The 18,007-nt window shown below is 32.8% G+C and overlaps 1 protein-coding gene across 10 annotated transcripts in view; it reads left to right on the top strand.

Annotated features, from left to right (window-relative positions):
- Nucleotides 1–18,007, top strand: part of LOC123692144 (SH3 and multiple ankyrin repeat domains protein 3) — a 156,323-nt gene that overhangs the window by 116,157 nt on the left and 22,159 nt on the right. For all 10 annotated transcript variants that reach the window (XM_045636829.1, XM_045636828.1, XM_045636834.1 and 7 more), the window contains 2 exons: nt 15,649–15,774; nt 16,429–16,609. In XM_045636829.1, coding sequence (XP_045492785.1) covers nt 15,649–15,774; nt 16,429–16,609 — 307 coding nt within the window. The remainder of the gene's footprint in view (nt 1–15,648; nt 15,775–16,428; nt 16,610–18,007) is intronic.

Raw genomic sequence — 18,007 nt, 5'->3', positions numbered from 1 at the left:
ACTGACGCCCACACAATCTCACGTCTTGAATTGTGGGAAAAATTCTAGTAGATTAAGGCGCTGCCCTAAGTAAGGGACTTTGAGCATTTCATTCCACTCACACACACACGCCGCGCCACAGCTGCAGCCCGCCGCCTAAACGCGCATCATTTCGAATACGTATGTTAAATTCACAGACCTAAGAAGCAACAGACACGGCGTTACAGTAAATTTTTTTTAATTAATTTTTTATTAGTGCCACCTCATATTTTTGGTTATAATTAATTCTACTCACATGGATAAATAATTTAAATGTTTAGCGTGATATACATTTCGTTGGTAACCTATATTGGACCTTTCGTCGGTGTTATTTTTTAAACGAATGCTCTGGCGCTGGTTTCAAAAGGAGCGTTTTGTTATTGGAGTGATTGTTAGTGTTTTGGCACGGTTATGTGGTCTCATTGGTTTTATGTATAAAAGCTTGAGAAGTATTATTCATGAGAACACCCATCCGTCGCATCTGCGTGTGAATGTAGCGAGCGCTGCACTTGTGTACTACACTAGTACACAAGTGCAGCGCTCGCTGATTTTTCGCGGATGGGCATGGTACTAGTAGTCGCGTTGCGTGTAGTTAATTATATTAAATAGAATGGTGTTGAATAGTATTCGATTGTGAGAGAGACTAGTAGTTATATTAAAATTATTATATAAATATTTTTTATGTGAATATTTTATTGATGCATGGATGGATTTCGTCCTATTTCAAAATACATAATATATTAAGTGAGATATCCAAATAAGATATGATTCATAAAAAATAAGCCAATAAAATTTATAAAATGTTATAATGTAAGTATGTATTTATATAAATTTATAAAGAATAGAAAAAATTTGATCACGAGGCGGGACTTGAACCCGCATCCTTTCGCGCCAAACCGGGCGCCCATTGTAATTATTTGCCAAAGATATGTTATTGAATTGCAATGAAATTTTAATATTGAATTCAATCACCTGTCATCGTGTTAGGTTAGATTTTAGGAGGTTATTACAAAAGTAGAAAAATAAAACAACTTATAAATTTATAAGGAATAGAAAAAATTCGATCACGAGGCGGGACGAAATTCTCTCTCGAATTTTTTCTATTCCTTATAAATTTATATTTATAAAGCATTTGAATGCCATAAAAACCAAAAAAATATAAATTCAATAAAACAACTTAGTTTTATCACAACATTTTATATATAAAGGTCAGTCAGTATTAAAAAAAAAAATTAGAAAGTAAAATTCGGCTGAAGTGGTCTAATTTATGGACGGGCCCTAGTTCACAATTGCTGGAAATCTAAATACCTCGAACAAGTAGGCCGATTTACATCTTCATCTTCCGCAATCTCCACGTTTAATTGGGGGTCAATTTTTTCTCTACATAATATTGCCTCTTCAATGTATGGAGGATTCCTTATTTGCATTCCTCTCGGATAGCGGGGATCCACCAATTCTGGTAACAGGCAATCTATATAAAAATCCGAAAGTTTTTTCTTCATTTTCTGTTCCCAGAATATTTCATCTCTCAAAATATACTCAGTTTTGAGTAATGTTTTCGCGTTCGACCAAACAGCAAATAAGCACTTCGCTCTTTTGGTTATATGCAGTTGCCCCTGCACTTGGTAAAACCATTTATGGTTCTTATTTATTTCCAGTCCTTTGCTGGTTTTCTTCCAAAAGGTAACTTTTTTTTTTGCAATGGCTTCGTCTAATCCGGATTTGTAAGCTGATAAAGGGCATTTTATTTCAACAATTGCGCTATCGCCATGCAAACCGTCAGGAGTGGCTCCTAAAAATGGCAACTCTTCGTCAATAAATAGCCCACAAGCTTCAATTTTTATACTTTCTTGATTTTCAAGTTGTTTGATGGCAATTTTCTCACTATCTTTGCCATGTTTTATGGCCAAAACGTGGTCTATATTATTTTTATATATTATATCTCTCACGATGTTGTGACAACTGGTATTATTTCGCCTCCCAATAACTTTCCCAAAATTTGATGCAGTTAATATTGACCTACGCAGCTCGAGCCACTCACTGCATTCGCTTTGCAGCACGGTAGATCTTTCAATTAAAAGCCGTTCCTCATCTGTTTTTTTTAGATTTTCTAAAAAGTTTTTTTTAAGATTGTCCAAAATATCCAATGGAATGTCTGGCTTAGAACAATCTGGACCATAATTCTGATCTGGTTTTGATTTTTGGAAAACTCGTTTTTTAGGCTTAATATTTTCCTTATTTCTTAAATTTTTCCAAATTCGTTTATTTTCCAGGCGTTTTAGCTTACCTTGCGGGCTTTTGTCTTGATTAATGGATTTATATAACTTAGATAAATTTTTTTTTTCATTAAATGCTACGGCAGCGGCTCTACACCTAGTTTCATAAGAATTTTTCAGGGAAAAATTTATTCTTTTGCCACCAACCAGCTTAGCCACCACGCTATGGAATCTTTCGACAACATTGCTGTCGACATCATATATTAGGCTACGAGCATGTCCCGCAACATTTTGTACTACAAAACATATTCTTTGCCACAAAGGGCTTAAAATAAAATCATTTGGCAAGTCTGTTTTACCAATATTATTGCAAAAATATGATCTGCACTTAGTGTGGTCCCCGAAGCCATGAAGATGGCTAATTAATAAGTCTTCAAATAAAAGTTGGACATCAGAGTTAGATTTATGTTTTTGAATTAATTTGCAAATAGTAGATCTTGTTCGTAGTATGGCTGTTTTTGTAATGAATTTGCGGTGTTTTATATTGTACTTAGTGTCTGTAGTGAGCGCTTGTAATCTATTGCAAAAATTTCTTAAAATGTGGTTCCGGCATTCTATTTTTTCAACAGTAAAATCAGAATACGGGCGAGCCCGTAATATTTTGGAGTATGTACTCGCATCCCCATCGGATATGAGTTTTCCATAAATTAAATTGTACATTCGTAGGGATTCTTTGAATCCTTCAACAATTATTTCACTTTCCATGTTTGTAGATGGACCATTGTAATTTTTAAAACATTTGTGGTCTAATGGATTGATATTTTTATTTTCAGCACGGGCACACGTGCAACAGTATTTATTTTTAATGCCTAAAAATAATATTTTGCCTGTATGTTTCCCAATTATGGCAGCGGCGCCTGAAAGAGAATTATAATTCTTTTTATAACTACGTTTGGACCAACAACCGTCAGCAATAACATCTATTATGGGAATTCCATCTTTATTTACCCTGCCATTACAAATTGCAAATTGTTTTTCTCTTTCTGCAGCCTGATTCATGGATTCCAATAAAATATCTTGCCATTTTCTACTGATTAATTCATGGTTCTCTGAATATATCTTTTCAGATAGCGACGGAAGGTTAATTGCTGACATGAGTTCATCAAGCTGTGAACGCCCAGCACCTATTGCAACAGTACCAGCGACAGCGCACATATTAATGTTTAGATAGTTTTCACTGCAATTGTCTCCATTAATGACAAACTTTTGATTACAAAGCCTACATTTAAATGTAAACTTTGACTGTAAACCACTTTGGGTTTCAGCGACCAGGTCAAGTTCTGTAAAGCCGCATCCAAGTGGTCCATGGTTAGAAATGCGTTTTAATTCGTGAAGGAAGTGGGTGACATCAATAATCCTTCTGTTAATTTTTTTTTCATGAATTTCTGTTTCCTTATCATAAGAAATTTGAAACTGAAATAGAAAAAGGCTTTTATTATGTAGGTATTAAAAAAACTTAATAATAATCCATAATCTATTTTTTTGTTCAACTGAGGCTGAAGCGTACATTAATTATTATCACATACAAATGACCTACTCTGTTCCATCACATAAGTCAAATACACATGTGGAAGGTATCAGACACTTACCTCTTCAATATTTATATTGGGTTCTTCAATATTTTGAGTTCTCACCAAGTCGGCTGTAAAATCCTCTCGTATACTGCAAAAGAAAAATATGTTGCATATAGTTGTATAGTAAAAATGAGCAATTTTAAATCGATTATTGGAAAGTTATTTATAAAATACAATATTAAACCTTATCATGTTAGCTTGAGCATAACATGAAGACATTGTCTGCCTGTAAACAATGCAAAACAAATGAATAACTCAGGAGATAAAGCAAACTCTAAATAATACGCAACGAAATTATTGAAGTGAAACTTCTTTATCGGGGTTGAAAAAAAATTTAGTTTAACATTTTTTTGTTACGCGTGACATTTTTTCGTTACGAACAAACTGGAGCACTGTAAATTGTAAAACGTTAGCTATTGATGTTATGAAAAAATGTTGAAAATAAAAGTTGTTCCTCGAAAACAATCTACGAAAATGGTCTGATATAATTTTCTCGTAAAATTATCTCTATCTTGAATTTCTGAACATTTTCGCTTATAACTTTTTTTTTTATAGTTCTACGACAAAAAGTTATGAAACCAAAGTTGTAGAGAATTTAATTTGCAACAAATATTGCTTACAATTTTTTTAGTCAGATAAATAGTTTAAGAGATATATCGTATAAACCATTTTAACCGCTATTTACAAGATGGCGGTCGTGGGACAATGGTGGCGACCGCACAAACTTGGTTTTAGATTCACACTGACCCCCCCTATACATCAAAAAAACATTTCAATGGACTAACAGAAGTGTTCCAAACAGACTATAAAGATTATATGTATATATTAGATTTTAATTTTATTTTTTTTAAATACTCACTCATTATTGATTCTTTCCATTGGTTCTATATTAGATATTTTCTTTAAGGGTTGTAGAACATCAGTTTCGCTACCTTTTGACCTAAAATACACACACACATTAAAATTACGTGAATAGTCAGTTCTATTTTGTTTTTAGTTCTATGGTTCTCAAGATAATATTGGAATATTTGTTTATTTCTTTTTGTGGAAATCGCGAGCTCGATGGTACAAGTAAAAGACTAGGTATTATACTAGTAGGCAAACAACTTGAACAATGACCTTGGCTGCGCAGAAGCGATATTTTAGATATGCTTGGGAGGTTTTAGTGGACCTGCGCGAAAGTACCGTCACCCAATGTTCAAGTTGTTTATTCCTAACTATACCTACATAACATTCATACACACTAACAAAAAAAAAGGTAGGTACCCACTACCCAACATCGCAATTTTCCGATAAATCAGTTTTTAGCTACTGCCCGGCCATATCAATAGGCTGCGATCTTTAGAAAATATTACTTATCTTTAGTATTATTTTTATGCATTACAGTCAGAGGCAGCTCGTGACAAAATTGTATGGGTGTTCACTTGAAATAAAACAACGAAAATACAATAGCGTTAGCAGTATAATTTATTACTTACAAAAAAAATGAGCACCACATTATAAATGTCTACCTATATAAACACTAAAAATTATAAAGTATTTCAAAACGAATTCAATTATTATTTAGCAAAATTAGAAAATCGTCGTCGCTTGAGAACGGCGCTCGCTCCGAAAATGATGTATTTTATTTGTAACTAGCGGTCCGCCCCGGCTTCGCCCGTTGTACATGTTTACGTTTTCTCTACATAAGATCCATCCTCGTACTTCAAAAAATATAATAAAAAAAGAATTATCGAAATCGGTTCAGCCGTTCTCAAGTTATGCGCTTACCAACACATTTTGCGATTCATTTTTATATATAAGACTAGCTTTCCACCCGCGGCCTCGCCCGCGCAGTCAAAGAAAAACATGCATAGTTCCCGTTCCCGTGGGATTTCCGGGATTGCGTCATTTTTCCGGGATAAAAAGTAGCCTATGTCCTTTCTCGGATATCAAAATATCTCCATACCAAATTTCATGAAAATTGGTTCAGTAGTTTAGGCGTGATTGAGTAGCAGACAGACAGACAGAGTTACTTTCGCATTTATAATATTAGTATGGATGTGTAAAGTTACTTATTTTATTGATTTGATGAATTGGAGTTTTTTACGATAGATTTTAAATAATGAACAGGTATAACTTTATTATAATTATTACTAGCTTCCGCCCGCGACTCCGTCCGCGCGGATGTCGGTCTTCGCGTGGATGGCTTATTTCTCCATTTTGAGTAACTCTGACAATGACATCTTATAAATAAATATCTATTGGACCCAAATACGGCTAGGCCTATATCTAATAATACGCAACGTGTGTTCGCGGTTCTACAGAACAACGTCTATGGATAAAACTGAAAAATTAAGATTAATTTTTTTCTACGTATTTTTTAGGATAAAAAGTATCCTATTTTACGCCCAGGATAATAAAGTATAATTATACCAAGTTTCATCGAAATCGAACCGTTAGTTTTCACGTGATGCCTTCACATACAGACAGACAGACAGACAAAAAAATTTTTAATCACATATTTGGGTTTGGTATCGATCCAGTAACACCCCCTGGTATTTATTTTTTCAATATTTTCAATGTACAGAATTGGCCCTTCTACAGATTTATTATATGTATAGATTTATGGAAGTTCAATGCACCAGCGCTCCTGCGTACGAGCCGCCTCTGATTACAGCCTAGTTATGGGGTGTAGGTACTTACGTGTGTAAAGTAATTTCCGTGTTGATATTTTCGACATTCTTTCTCCTGTAAAAAATATTGATATGAAAACCTTCATAAAGATAATTAAAAAAAAATTGCTAATATAATAATGCTAAATATATGTATACTAAATATCTAAACATAATATCACTAAAATGCTCTTACCTTTTACAATCGTTCATATGCTCGGCATTTGATTTATAAGAACGTTTTTTAGTCCTCTTGGAGGGTTTTATTTTATTTCCCATACTTAATATTTACAAAATTACAATTAATTTATCAGTTTTAAAGTAAGTATGTACCTAAAATGGATTCAAAAACAAACAATTCTGGCGGGAAAAATTAGCGAAACAAGCGACACGTCCGTCTAGCAACAGGCCTCGGCCGGTAGTGTCGGTACACAGGCGTTCACGCACACATGCGTACGTTTTTGGTTTGGGAATACGGATTTGCGATTTACACGAATTCTATTGATTGGACTAAAAAAATAACTCAGTATAATATTAGGATGTTGCTTGTAGAATTATTTGCCGAAAAAACAGAATGATTGCATGTAGTTTAGTATGGTTTTTAAGCATCAAAAGATTTTTTTAGAGGTACCTTTGTGATTTTTTTCTATCGAGTAAAATAAGTTGTATTGTGTTTTCAACTCACTATGTAGCTAGTATATATCCTGAAGAATATCATATATTTATCTGAGATTTTTTACTGCTGTTAATCATATACTTTAAAGCATTATAATTTAGCAGCAAACTCGCGTTTAGCTCTACTAGTCGCCTTAATGTATTTTTTGACCTTCCACTTCTAAATGACATAATATCAGACTTTATTTTACCCGTATTAATTCTGATGATGATCCGTAACTTTACATTTATATAGTGAGCAAATGCAAGCATCTTTATCATTTCCCTTGATCTACATAATACTATCGGATCATGTCCACAAATTAGCTTACCGGTACATAAGTACAGTTAACGGAATATACACCCATCTAAGTTCCAGTCACGATCGATACACACTTACTGATTCATGTACCACTTTCTCCGGTCGAAGCAATTTGGTTATTTATCAATTATCATACAATGTACCGCGGCGAATCGACAATAACTCTTTGATAAGACTATTACGCATTGCCGTTTGTTATTTATTGTTGTTTGAGCTGAGTGCACAATAGTGTTTAAGATGTACTTCAGTAGGAGAGTTTATACTATAAGAATGTACTTTTAGTATTCCACTGATTTAAATTTTAAATGTATCCATATTAAAACTAAAACTTATTCTCGGTTTAAGTGCTTGAATAAAAAACCGACCTCCTTCGTAAAGTTGTTAACTATAGTATAAAGCTAAAGGGTCCTTTAATCAGTCAATGGTGAAAAAGTAACAAAAATATAATGCCTGATCAAAACAAAAGGCATGACAAGAAAATTGGTCAGTCACACATGTGTAATGCATCTGACCCTACAACCTATCCCACAAGAGAATATGGAACGTGTCTTTAATAAAATTGGCATAGCGATTGATTGTTTATGACTAATTCATTAAATATAAATCAAATAAGGCTTAAGATAAATGTAAGAACAGCCCAACATAATATATGGGAGAAAGGCCAACTGATTTATAATCAAATGAATCGAAATTGTAACGATAAGATATTAATGTTTTGGTTTACAATTATTCACGCCATTGTATCGAATTGAAGTTATTGTTGTATTTTTTCGTTTAGAGATTTTAACTTCAACTTAAATAGACACTTAACAAAAATATTACTGAACTATAACTTTGTTTACTTTAATACAATTTCTTTAACATTTTAATTGTTAAATTGACAACACATATTGTACCATTACTATTTGCCACACGTCCATTACATCAAATCCTCTTGGTATAGGTACACAACCTAGCTGCAGAATATGAATTTAGTAATTATTGATAGTAACAGAGTTTTAAGGTCAATTTATTTAACAATCATATAGATGTATAATCTCAAGTAAATATACTAAATCTATACTAATATTATGCTGAAGAGTTTGTTTGTTTGTTTGAACGCGCTAATCTCAGGAACTACTGGTTCTATTTGAAATATTATTTCGGTATTAGATTGCCCATTTATCGAGGAAGGCTATACGCTATATATCATTAGGTACGCTAATAGTTAATACCAACAGGAGTGGAGCCACGAGGGTGTAACCGCGAAGCGCAGCTGGTAAATATTATAATCACACCGTTGGAAATGTATCTCTCTCAGAAAGTTAGCAAAGTTCCCTTACATCAGTCAGCGAGTACAACCGGTTCACTAGAACTGTGTCAGTACACTTCTCACTGGTTACGAAACTCATTATCAAAACATCTTATCACTGCATCGCTTGCTACATTCACAAACACGTATAATTATTGCGATAAATTATCGAACAATTTTTCGTCTCTTTTTGCGCTTAAAAGCTCTGACTTTATAACTGTAGGTATAAGGCGCAATTTATGGCATTCGGTATGCATTGTAAATACTCCTCTACGCAGGAATGCTACCTTCCTGCCTCCACATGTTCCCAAAACTAAATTATTACAAGGTTATATTATATTTAACACTAGCTTCCGCCCGCGACTCCGTCCGCGCGGAAAAATTAAGATTTATTTTTACTTTTTTTATTCTACGTATTTTTCCGGGATAAAAAGTATCCTATTTTATGCCCAGGATAATAAGGTATAATTATACCAAGTTTTATCGAAATCGAACCGTTACTTTTCACGTGATGCCTGAACATACAGACGGACAGACAGACAGACAAAAAATTTTTTAATCACATATTTGTGTTTGTTATCGATCCAGTAACACCTCCTGCTATTTATTTTTTCAATATTTTCAATGTACAGAATTGACCCTTCTACAGATTTATTATATGTATATGTATAGATAACGTTTTCGACAATGTTATTGTACCTAATATTTGTTAATACTTCGGGTAGACTCTTTTTTAATATCCTAATTTCAACTTTTATCAGTTATGAGATATCTACGCTGAATCAATTTCCATATAATAAAGTTTAAGTGAAAAGCTCTACCATTTCAACATTTTCCTAGAAAAATTATGTACAAGGAAAATGAAATGATACATGAAACATGATCAACATGATTCGTTGCTACTTGGTTGCTACATACACTATGACAAGTAATATCGGCTGGCCAATCACTGTACCTTTTGATGGTACGTTTATCCAACTTAGCGAGTAACCTCAATACCGACCACCGGTCATAATTGCTCATTACGACCCAAAGAAAGATAGCTGTTAAATAAACTTTAATTTTCACGGGTTATTGAAAAATTTAGTATGAGAAATTGCGGTATTTGGCTCTTTCTTATTGATACTTTCAAAATCTTCAAAATAGATCGTTACAAGTTATACATACGTTATTTTACTCATTCGTGTGAAGTAAATATACTTTAATTGGCTCTACATGTTTGATGAAAAAGCGGGAAATAATATTTTGATTAAGATGTATGACTACTTCTAAACTTTTAACAAGCAAACGAAATACGAATGCAAACTTTACGAAACCAAGCTTTTATTTATTATACCTTGATTTGACTGCTTCTATTGAAAATAGAGAATTTAATAATGTAAAGTAACTGTTACTTAGCATTGTAAGGCCTGACAACATAACGAGAGGCTGCCATCAATAACCCACACAATGAAATTAAAATTACCTCTACAGACAACAATCTGTATTATAACGTGTAATTTTATCTTACGGTGCATTTACATCAAACGAGCGAATGCTCATTCTAGCCTCACTATGTGAAATTCTTTTAGTGTAAACAGCCCCCCTAGAGCTGGCGTAGAGCATTCTTTCGCTGTGGTTTGTGCGTTCGAAAAGATTCTATGCAATGTTCTAATACTGAACAACACTATTCAGTGTATACGAGTTTTCGTTAACACTAAAAGATCACGAAAGAATGCTCTTGCTCCAGCTTTAGCTCTATGTTCGTTTGATGTAAATGCGCCATCACAATATAATTTTCTTATCAAATTATAAACATTTGCTGTTAACAAATTAAACACAATGCGGTAGAAAACTTTCGTAATCATATAAATCATATTGAAATCATACCTATTCTAGTGTATTATTTACAGTCACAATTTCTTGTCCTTTCAAAATGCGTAAATAAGGTTAAATGAGCTATTCCAAATTTTAAGATAAATTAGCGATAGCTTTTATTAAGTACCTATTCTGTGGATAAATCAAAACAAACAACGTTTAAAACTTTCAAAATACTCTCGTACAACGTCTTTAAACATGTTCGGATATAAACTATTTACGTACATTCTCCAAGTACAGTCAATTTATCGAAGCTAGACAAGTCAGCAATTCCGGCTGTCGGTCAGTCGTCTCTCAGCGACCGGCGCATCAATTACTGAACCATCCGAACCGCTACAAATTGATTGCTGCAAAGCGCTCGATTCATTTGCTTATATTCAATTTCACGCTCAGATAAACTATGATTCTATAGAATAACTAATCAGTCAGTATTAATTACATGCGCCTCAACAGGTAAATTGAAAACAGCGCTATTTTCCTAATCTGCTAATGTATTCCAAGTCTGCTAAACGATATTCGTAACCTTGAATATAAAATTGTACACTTTCTTAAACTCTTTTCAATTTCATTATCTCTATACGCTATTGTAATGTATGATAATGAAATATTACAATTTAAAACGGTGAAGTGGGTCGAGCACTGCGAGATTATCATAAAAACGCATTCACTTATTATGTGAAGTGGATGTGAAATATTAGTTTACGTGTCGTAACACATTATTATGGTTGCATTCCCTTTTATAATTAATACCAACACTCATAATGTGGCTTGCGATGATATTTAAAACTTGTTTTTTGCATAGCTACATCTACATCGCAATAAGATGTTATTTTAAGATTTACGAATATTCAATCCCGCAAAACAAATACTTATATAAAACTTAGAATACATCGGCTTAAATATGTATTCTATATATAAAACGCAAACTTGCACCTTCGCTAATTCATTTAGAATTAATCTAATTAACTTAAATCGTTTCCCAAGTAATTAAAACATGTCTCCAAGATTGATTACCCATGTTCCGTGCACACTTTTTCTTCTAATCAAAACATGGTCTTGTAATGTAATACTCGTATCACCAAGCCGTACCAATTACATCTAAATTAATTTCACTAGTTGACCTTAATTTTGCACATTAACTGGAAATCCGTTGAGATGACAACATTTCATTGTATGCAAAGGTAACAACCGCCTACTAAAACAGATGCTTATGCTAATGATCTAACGATCCGAGTTAGTGATATAGCTGTCACTTAATGTATAATTGTGGGAAAGGTACTTTAGAAATTGTATAACAATGATCGGTTTCTAATATTCCGAACGGATTAATCCAGCTTCACTTTTGTTCTACAGTTTATAAGAAGGAAGGTAGATTATTATCAACAACAGCTGTTATCCTACTATCCTACTAATATTATAAATGCGAAAGTTTGTATGGATGTATGGATGTTTGTTACTCTTTCACGTAAAAACTACTGAACCGATTACAATGAAATTTAGCACCCATATAGAGGGTAACTTGGATTAACACATAGGATAGTTTTTATCCCGGAAATCCCACGGGAACGGGAACTATGCGGGTTTTCCTTTGCAAACGCGGGCGAAGCCGCGGGCGGAAATGTAGTTATTATATAAATATACAATTTAATAAATATAAAAGCGTACTGTTATATAGGTTTTGATCTAGTATCTAATAAGTGTAATCTGAAAATTGTTCAAATATCTTAACAATCAGCATTTTACTCTCATTAAAAATAAATCCACCATTCACATTTACAGCAACAACAAGAATGTAGCTTGTACAGCAGATATGACGGCTATAAAAACGAGGAAATACCGTAATAGGAACGTGGACCCATTCAGACCTTATATGGGGACAAAAAATCAAGTGTAACCCACGCTCTGGACTAGAACAAACAAGCTTGCTATTTCAGTTAATTGCAGCCTTTAAATTACCAGTTAACTGATGTACCTGTAATGGAACGTAATCTTTCTGCTTGTACTGAGATCTTTGATTTATTAACATCATAATTCAAGGTATGCAAATAGTAGTTAACATTAATATGGCCATTCAATGTCATATTTCATTGCAGCACATCCTCTCATTGTTTTCTTGTTACTCTCAACTATATAGTTATAATCTAGGAAATTAAAGATATGTATTTGTATATGTAGGTACTGATAAGTAGATAATCGTGTAAGGTACCTACTCAAATTGTGTTTCTATAAGATCCTATCGGCTTGTAAATTTCGCAATTTAAATATTGAACCAAATAACGGACCATTTCAATTAAACTGAAATAAACAAATAGCACGTCCTGAGAATAATATATATTCATTAATTACCAATCATGAGCTTAATAAATCGACGCAATAGAATATAGATAATAATTGAGATGTAATTATTTATTTACACAAAGCAAACAATATTAAATTATAATTGTAATCTTAATTTAACCGTTCGCATGAAGTTGTCGGCTTCTATATATCAAGTCTGTAGATCTGTCTATCCGTTGCAATACAACAGTTGCTCGAGGCTTGTATTCGAAGCACAAGGAAAGCTGTTTACAAAACGAAGACTAGTGTAATAATAATTAACGATACAATTCTCTTGTTTTGAGAGTACGCATTCTGATTAATTAAGCTTGGGCTTAAATATGAATAAATCGAAATAAATTCATTTCATTTGTGTTGATAAAAGTTGTAGTTGTGTTTCAAGAACTGAGAGTATAGAAAAAAAAGAATTGTAGAGCTAAATTGAAATTAAATTGATGTCAAATGCCTTTTTACGTGTAGATTGTAGAATATTATGGATGTTTTATTAAACTTTTTTTAAATAGTACAAAATCGCTCATGAATAGAAAGTTTTGCTAAAATAATCTCGACTAGAAATTTAATATGTACCTATTCATTTTCTACTTGCATTGAAAACGACACATTAGAAATTAAAATAAAAGCTTAATATTGCTTATTTACTAGTTATAACACTCACACAAAATGCTACTATTTCACCAGTACAGTAGCGATATCATTAACGATTACCCAGCGAAATCAAGCATCAATTTAATCAGACTTTGACAGAATCAGCTCATTAATTTTACGAACCAAATTCCCATCTAAATTATATCCACATCCAAAGCACTATTATCTTTATGCGATTTAGAAATGGATTTCCACTTACGGTATTTATTAACCATTATTCGTATCGTAATTTAAACATTTCTCTTATTTATTACCTAAGTATAGATATACATTAAATGGTTGCCCATTTTATTCGACAACTTACAAACAAAGCGGCAATTATTCACGATTTATAGCAGAAACTACATTCAGAATATTCAATAAACTTTATATGAAAACGGGAACATTTAATGTTTATTTTATTATTTAACCATTTAATATAGGATTATATTGCATTCATGTAACCTAATTACTTCCATACGTTTATTTAGTTTGAGAGGCGGTTTGAATATATTTTTAGTTCATATATTTTTCTCTCATGTTCATGTTCTAAAAATAATTATATTTAATACTTATTAGGTTTTATAATACTCTATTTATATCTACGTTGCAAAGGTCAGATTATGTATAATAAGATTTCTTCGATATGTTGCTATGTCGCAACTCGCAACTCAAAATCGCAACGCAAATAATCCTATTACTTTTCAATGCTCTTCCTCTATAAACGTTAGATTAAGCGCAACATCTAAAATCTAAATCAACATTTCTCTTTCTCTCCCTTTTCAAATAATAATAATAATTTATTTTACAATTTTTGGAATACACGTTCAGTAGTGGAAAAATCACATCATTTTTATGGTCAAATTCTCTAGTCATATCATGATATGTAAACAAGTTATTATACGTATACATTTTGAACGAAGCAACAGTCAATATGAGGTACAGTTCGTCAATCATAAATATCGGAAAAATCTGAAGTTTAGATAATAATCTCGCCAGCGCTCGGACTACATCCATTGCGTCATAAATTAACCGCGTGTGGTCATTTATAAGGTGAATCATTTCTAACGTGGAGTGGCAGCGGTGTTCTATGCAATATGTTCTGACGGCGCTTCCATCAATCCTTTGGATGCAAATCGTTCGGAGCTTCGTGATTTATAATCGATGTTTATCGTTATTTGTATGAACGGATAAACAAATGATTGTGTGTAGAGTGAATGTAGGCTTTGTGCTGTTTACGTCCTTTGTTATTCACGAATGATGGGATGATTTCTGTGCCTAAAATGTTTTTTTACGCCAAATAATGCCTTCTATAAAAAAGATACTTAAAATTAGGTTTACGTTACAGTTTTTTATTACGTTAACTTGGGCATAAAGTTAAGTTAATTTTACAGGCTTCGAATTTTTTATTAAAATAATACACGACTTTATTCATCTGCTATCACACAGAATCGTACACAAATTTATAGGGCTACTTAGTTAAAAATACCTTATCCATAAATCTTCAACTCTATAGGGTTAATTCATAGCGACAGACAGATATGTTTTCTTATCTCAATGGAACAATAAATATGAAGCAACAAATAAATCGCAAAAGGTTAAGCGTTCAAACATTAGCCTGTAATTAAGCCGACGTTCGCTCAGGCGTACTTTATTTTTTACTTTCGCTAACGAGTGTACTTTTAATTACTGATCACTTAAGATTAATTGTTGTAATGTAATAAATATTACGTTCCTGGAGTTCCCTACAGGTGATTGATGATAACAACAAACGCTTGGTATTCTACGAAGCAAGCCCTTAAGTTGAGAAGTTCGCTTTGAAGCTAATAGATCGTTTGTTTTGATCAATTTTCCTTTGTTATTTTACAGTATAGGTATTTCTTGTGATTAGATATTCGAGAACGTCACTTAATTAAACGTATATGTTCAAAATATATTTGTAACGTTCGTAATCCATTGAACTTCCAAATGCGAAATAAACTTACCATATTTATTAATTGTATTATTATTTTGTATTAAATGGATAATTAAATTGTTTCAGGAATTAAAAGAGAGCTTCAACTATGGCCTATTCTGTCCACCGGTCAACGGCAAAGCCGGGAAATTTCTGGACGAAGAGCGGAGGCTCGGTGACTACCCCTTCAACGGACCTGTTGGTTATCTGGAGGTGAGTCAAAAGAGTTAGTTATATTAATAAAATAATAAACATTTTTTTTTTATATCAGAGTATAAAATAATTGCAGAAAAAGTTACCTTCTGTCATTATATTTTCCTACGTAGGTAAAATTACGAATGCAGTACGACTTTTAGCGTGCTGTAAAAAAACTTTATAGAGGTCTCATTATGCCCTCGTAACTTTGATACTAAATTAATGAATCAAAACTCAAACAACAATTGTAACTTATAATTTCCCGGTCCAGCATCTTGTGAAATCCTGCGTCAGCCGTAAAGCTCAATAGTCGTGTTAAATCTCGCGCATTTGTCTCTCGCTGACCGCTTGACAGCCGAGATATTTGCATTGCCAAGAAAATCACCATTTGCGTATTAAAGTTTATTAGTGAGCAGTAATTTAAGTTAATTGACTGTTTGTTTTCATTAGCTGAGTTGCAATTCTGTCATGATTAATTCACAAGTAACGAAGAACTCAGCTCTTAAAATTAATATAAGACAAAGCGTGGTGTTATGCTTAGATATGATTGAATTTTTTTTTCAATTAATATTTTTAAATAAAATTATTATCCTTCTCAAATACCGTTGTATTCCAACGTTCCTAGACCAACTTAACAAACTCAAGCTGCTAAAGCGCTGTCAAATTTTCCAGCTAAAATACAAGCGTCGAGTATACAAGATGCTGAAGCTGGACGAGAAGACGCTGAAAGCGCTGCACTCCCGCGCGAACCTTCGGCGGTTTCTGGAACACGTGCAACACGGACAAATCGACAAAATTACCAAAGCGTGCGCCAAGGGACTCGACCCCAATTTCCATTGCCAAGAAACTGGAGGTAATCTATTTAGTATTCGTGGTACGTTAATGCAACGCTAAAAGCACTGGGAATTCTCTAATGGATTTAAGCGTGTGTAATAAAAAGAGGAATTCATTTAGTTCTTATTTGCGAAATTGTTTTACAAAACCATACATTGTTAAGTAACTATTTCCATATTGTAGTCAATGGATATTCATATTTGTACTTTAATCCGAATACTTGTGAATATTCAAGTTTATAAATACCTTGTAAGCCCTATAAAATATATTACGAGACTTATATAGTTAAGGTTTCTCTTCGTTAGATAAAATCTGCTTATCAAGAACTAGCACATTAAACCGCGAGAATTAATTTGCTACAATGCGATTACTCAACATATTGGCTTGCGCAATAATTCTCGTAATTAATGTAATCTATGGGTATTATATAAAGCAGAAACACATTGCGGTCTAATTAAGGCTTAACAATGAAAGCCTAATATGGGAGTTAATTTTGAGAATACCGCTACACAAATAGATACTTTTAGGTTAAATCATCTTACGTACGTACCTACATCTTACCTCTATAAGCTATAAATAACACTCTGTTTCATTTTACTATGATATCTAAATCAAACTAATTTGTTTTTATTAAAACAGATAAATTATAGACAAATAAGGGTATGATTTCTTAGAACCTATCAAGTGATTAATTTCTCCTTTTAGCATATCAATGAAAACGTACGTGGGAACTATAATATCTGTCCCTGAGTTTCAATATAAAAAACCACGTATTGTGATCATTCACTCGATTGTATGCAACACACTGACCCGTAATAGTTTCACCGATATTTTACTTTTGTTTGCTTCAAGTATGAGATTGATAAGATGTTTGATAACGAAACAATAAAATCACTAAAGCTAATGGAAGTTTGTTTGGAAATCCAATCAGTGTAAATACATGTAATCATTGCTTTTTGCAAAACCAAAGCTTATAAACAGTTGTCTGTAGGCATATTTCATATCTGTGGCTTCTCACTTGTAAGACTCTACCATACCAACAGATTTTTGGTATTCGTAAAAAAACTCTTATCTAGAAATTAGAATACATATTCCATAAAATTTTCCTTTGTTCTACATTCAGGCAGATATGTTTCTTTACAAAAACTTTTTCTATACAAAAAACTCAAGTATTTTACATACCTATTGTTTCGAATTTATATACTTATTTGTATAAAGGTAAAACTTTAATCTCTTTAAACAACTAGGTAATACGTATTTATTTGTATTATTTATAAATTCCATTTCTAAAACATTTCCACTCATCTCGGTACACTATGAATTTCAATACATTTCCATAAACAATATGTGTACACGAGCGTGAAATAAATCACTACCTACTTAACCGTGGTCTCGCAAACAGAAGCTATTCATCTAA

The sequence above is a fragment of the Colias croceus genome, chromosome 5 (assembly GCF_905220415.1).
Source record: "Colias croceus chromosome 5, ilColCroc2.1".
Lineage (NCBI taxonomy): Eukaryota > Metazoa > Arthropoda > Insecta > Lepidoptera > Pieridae > Colias > Colias croceus.
The sequence above is the reverse complement of the archived record's forward strand: the minus strand, read 5'-3'. Positions and strand labels throughout refer to the sequence as shown.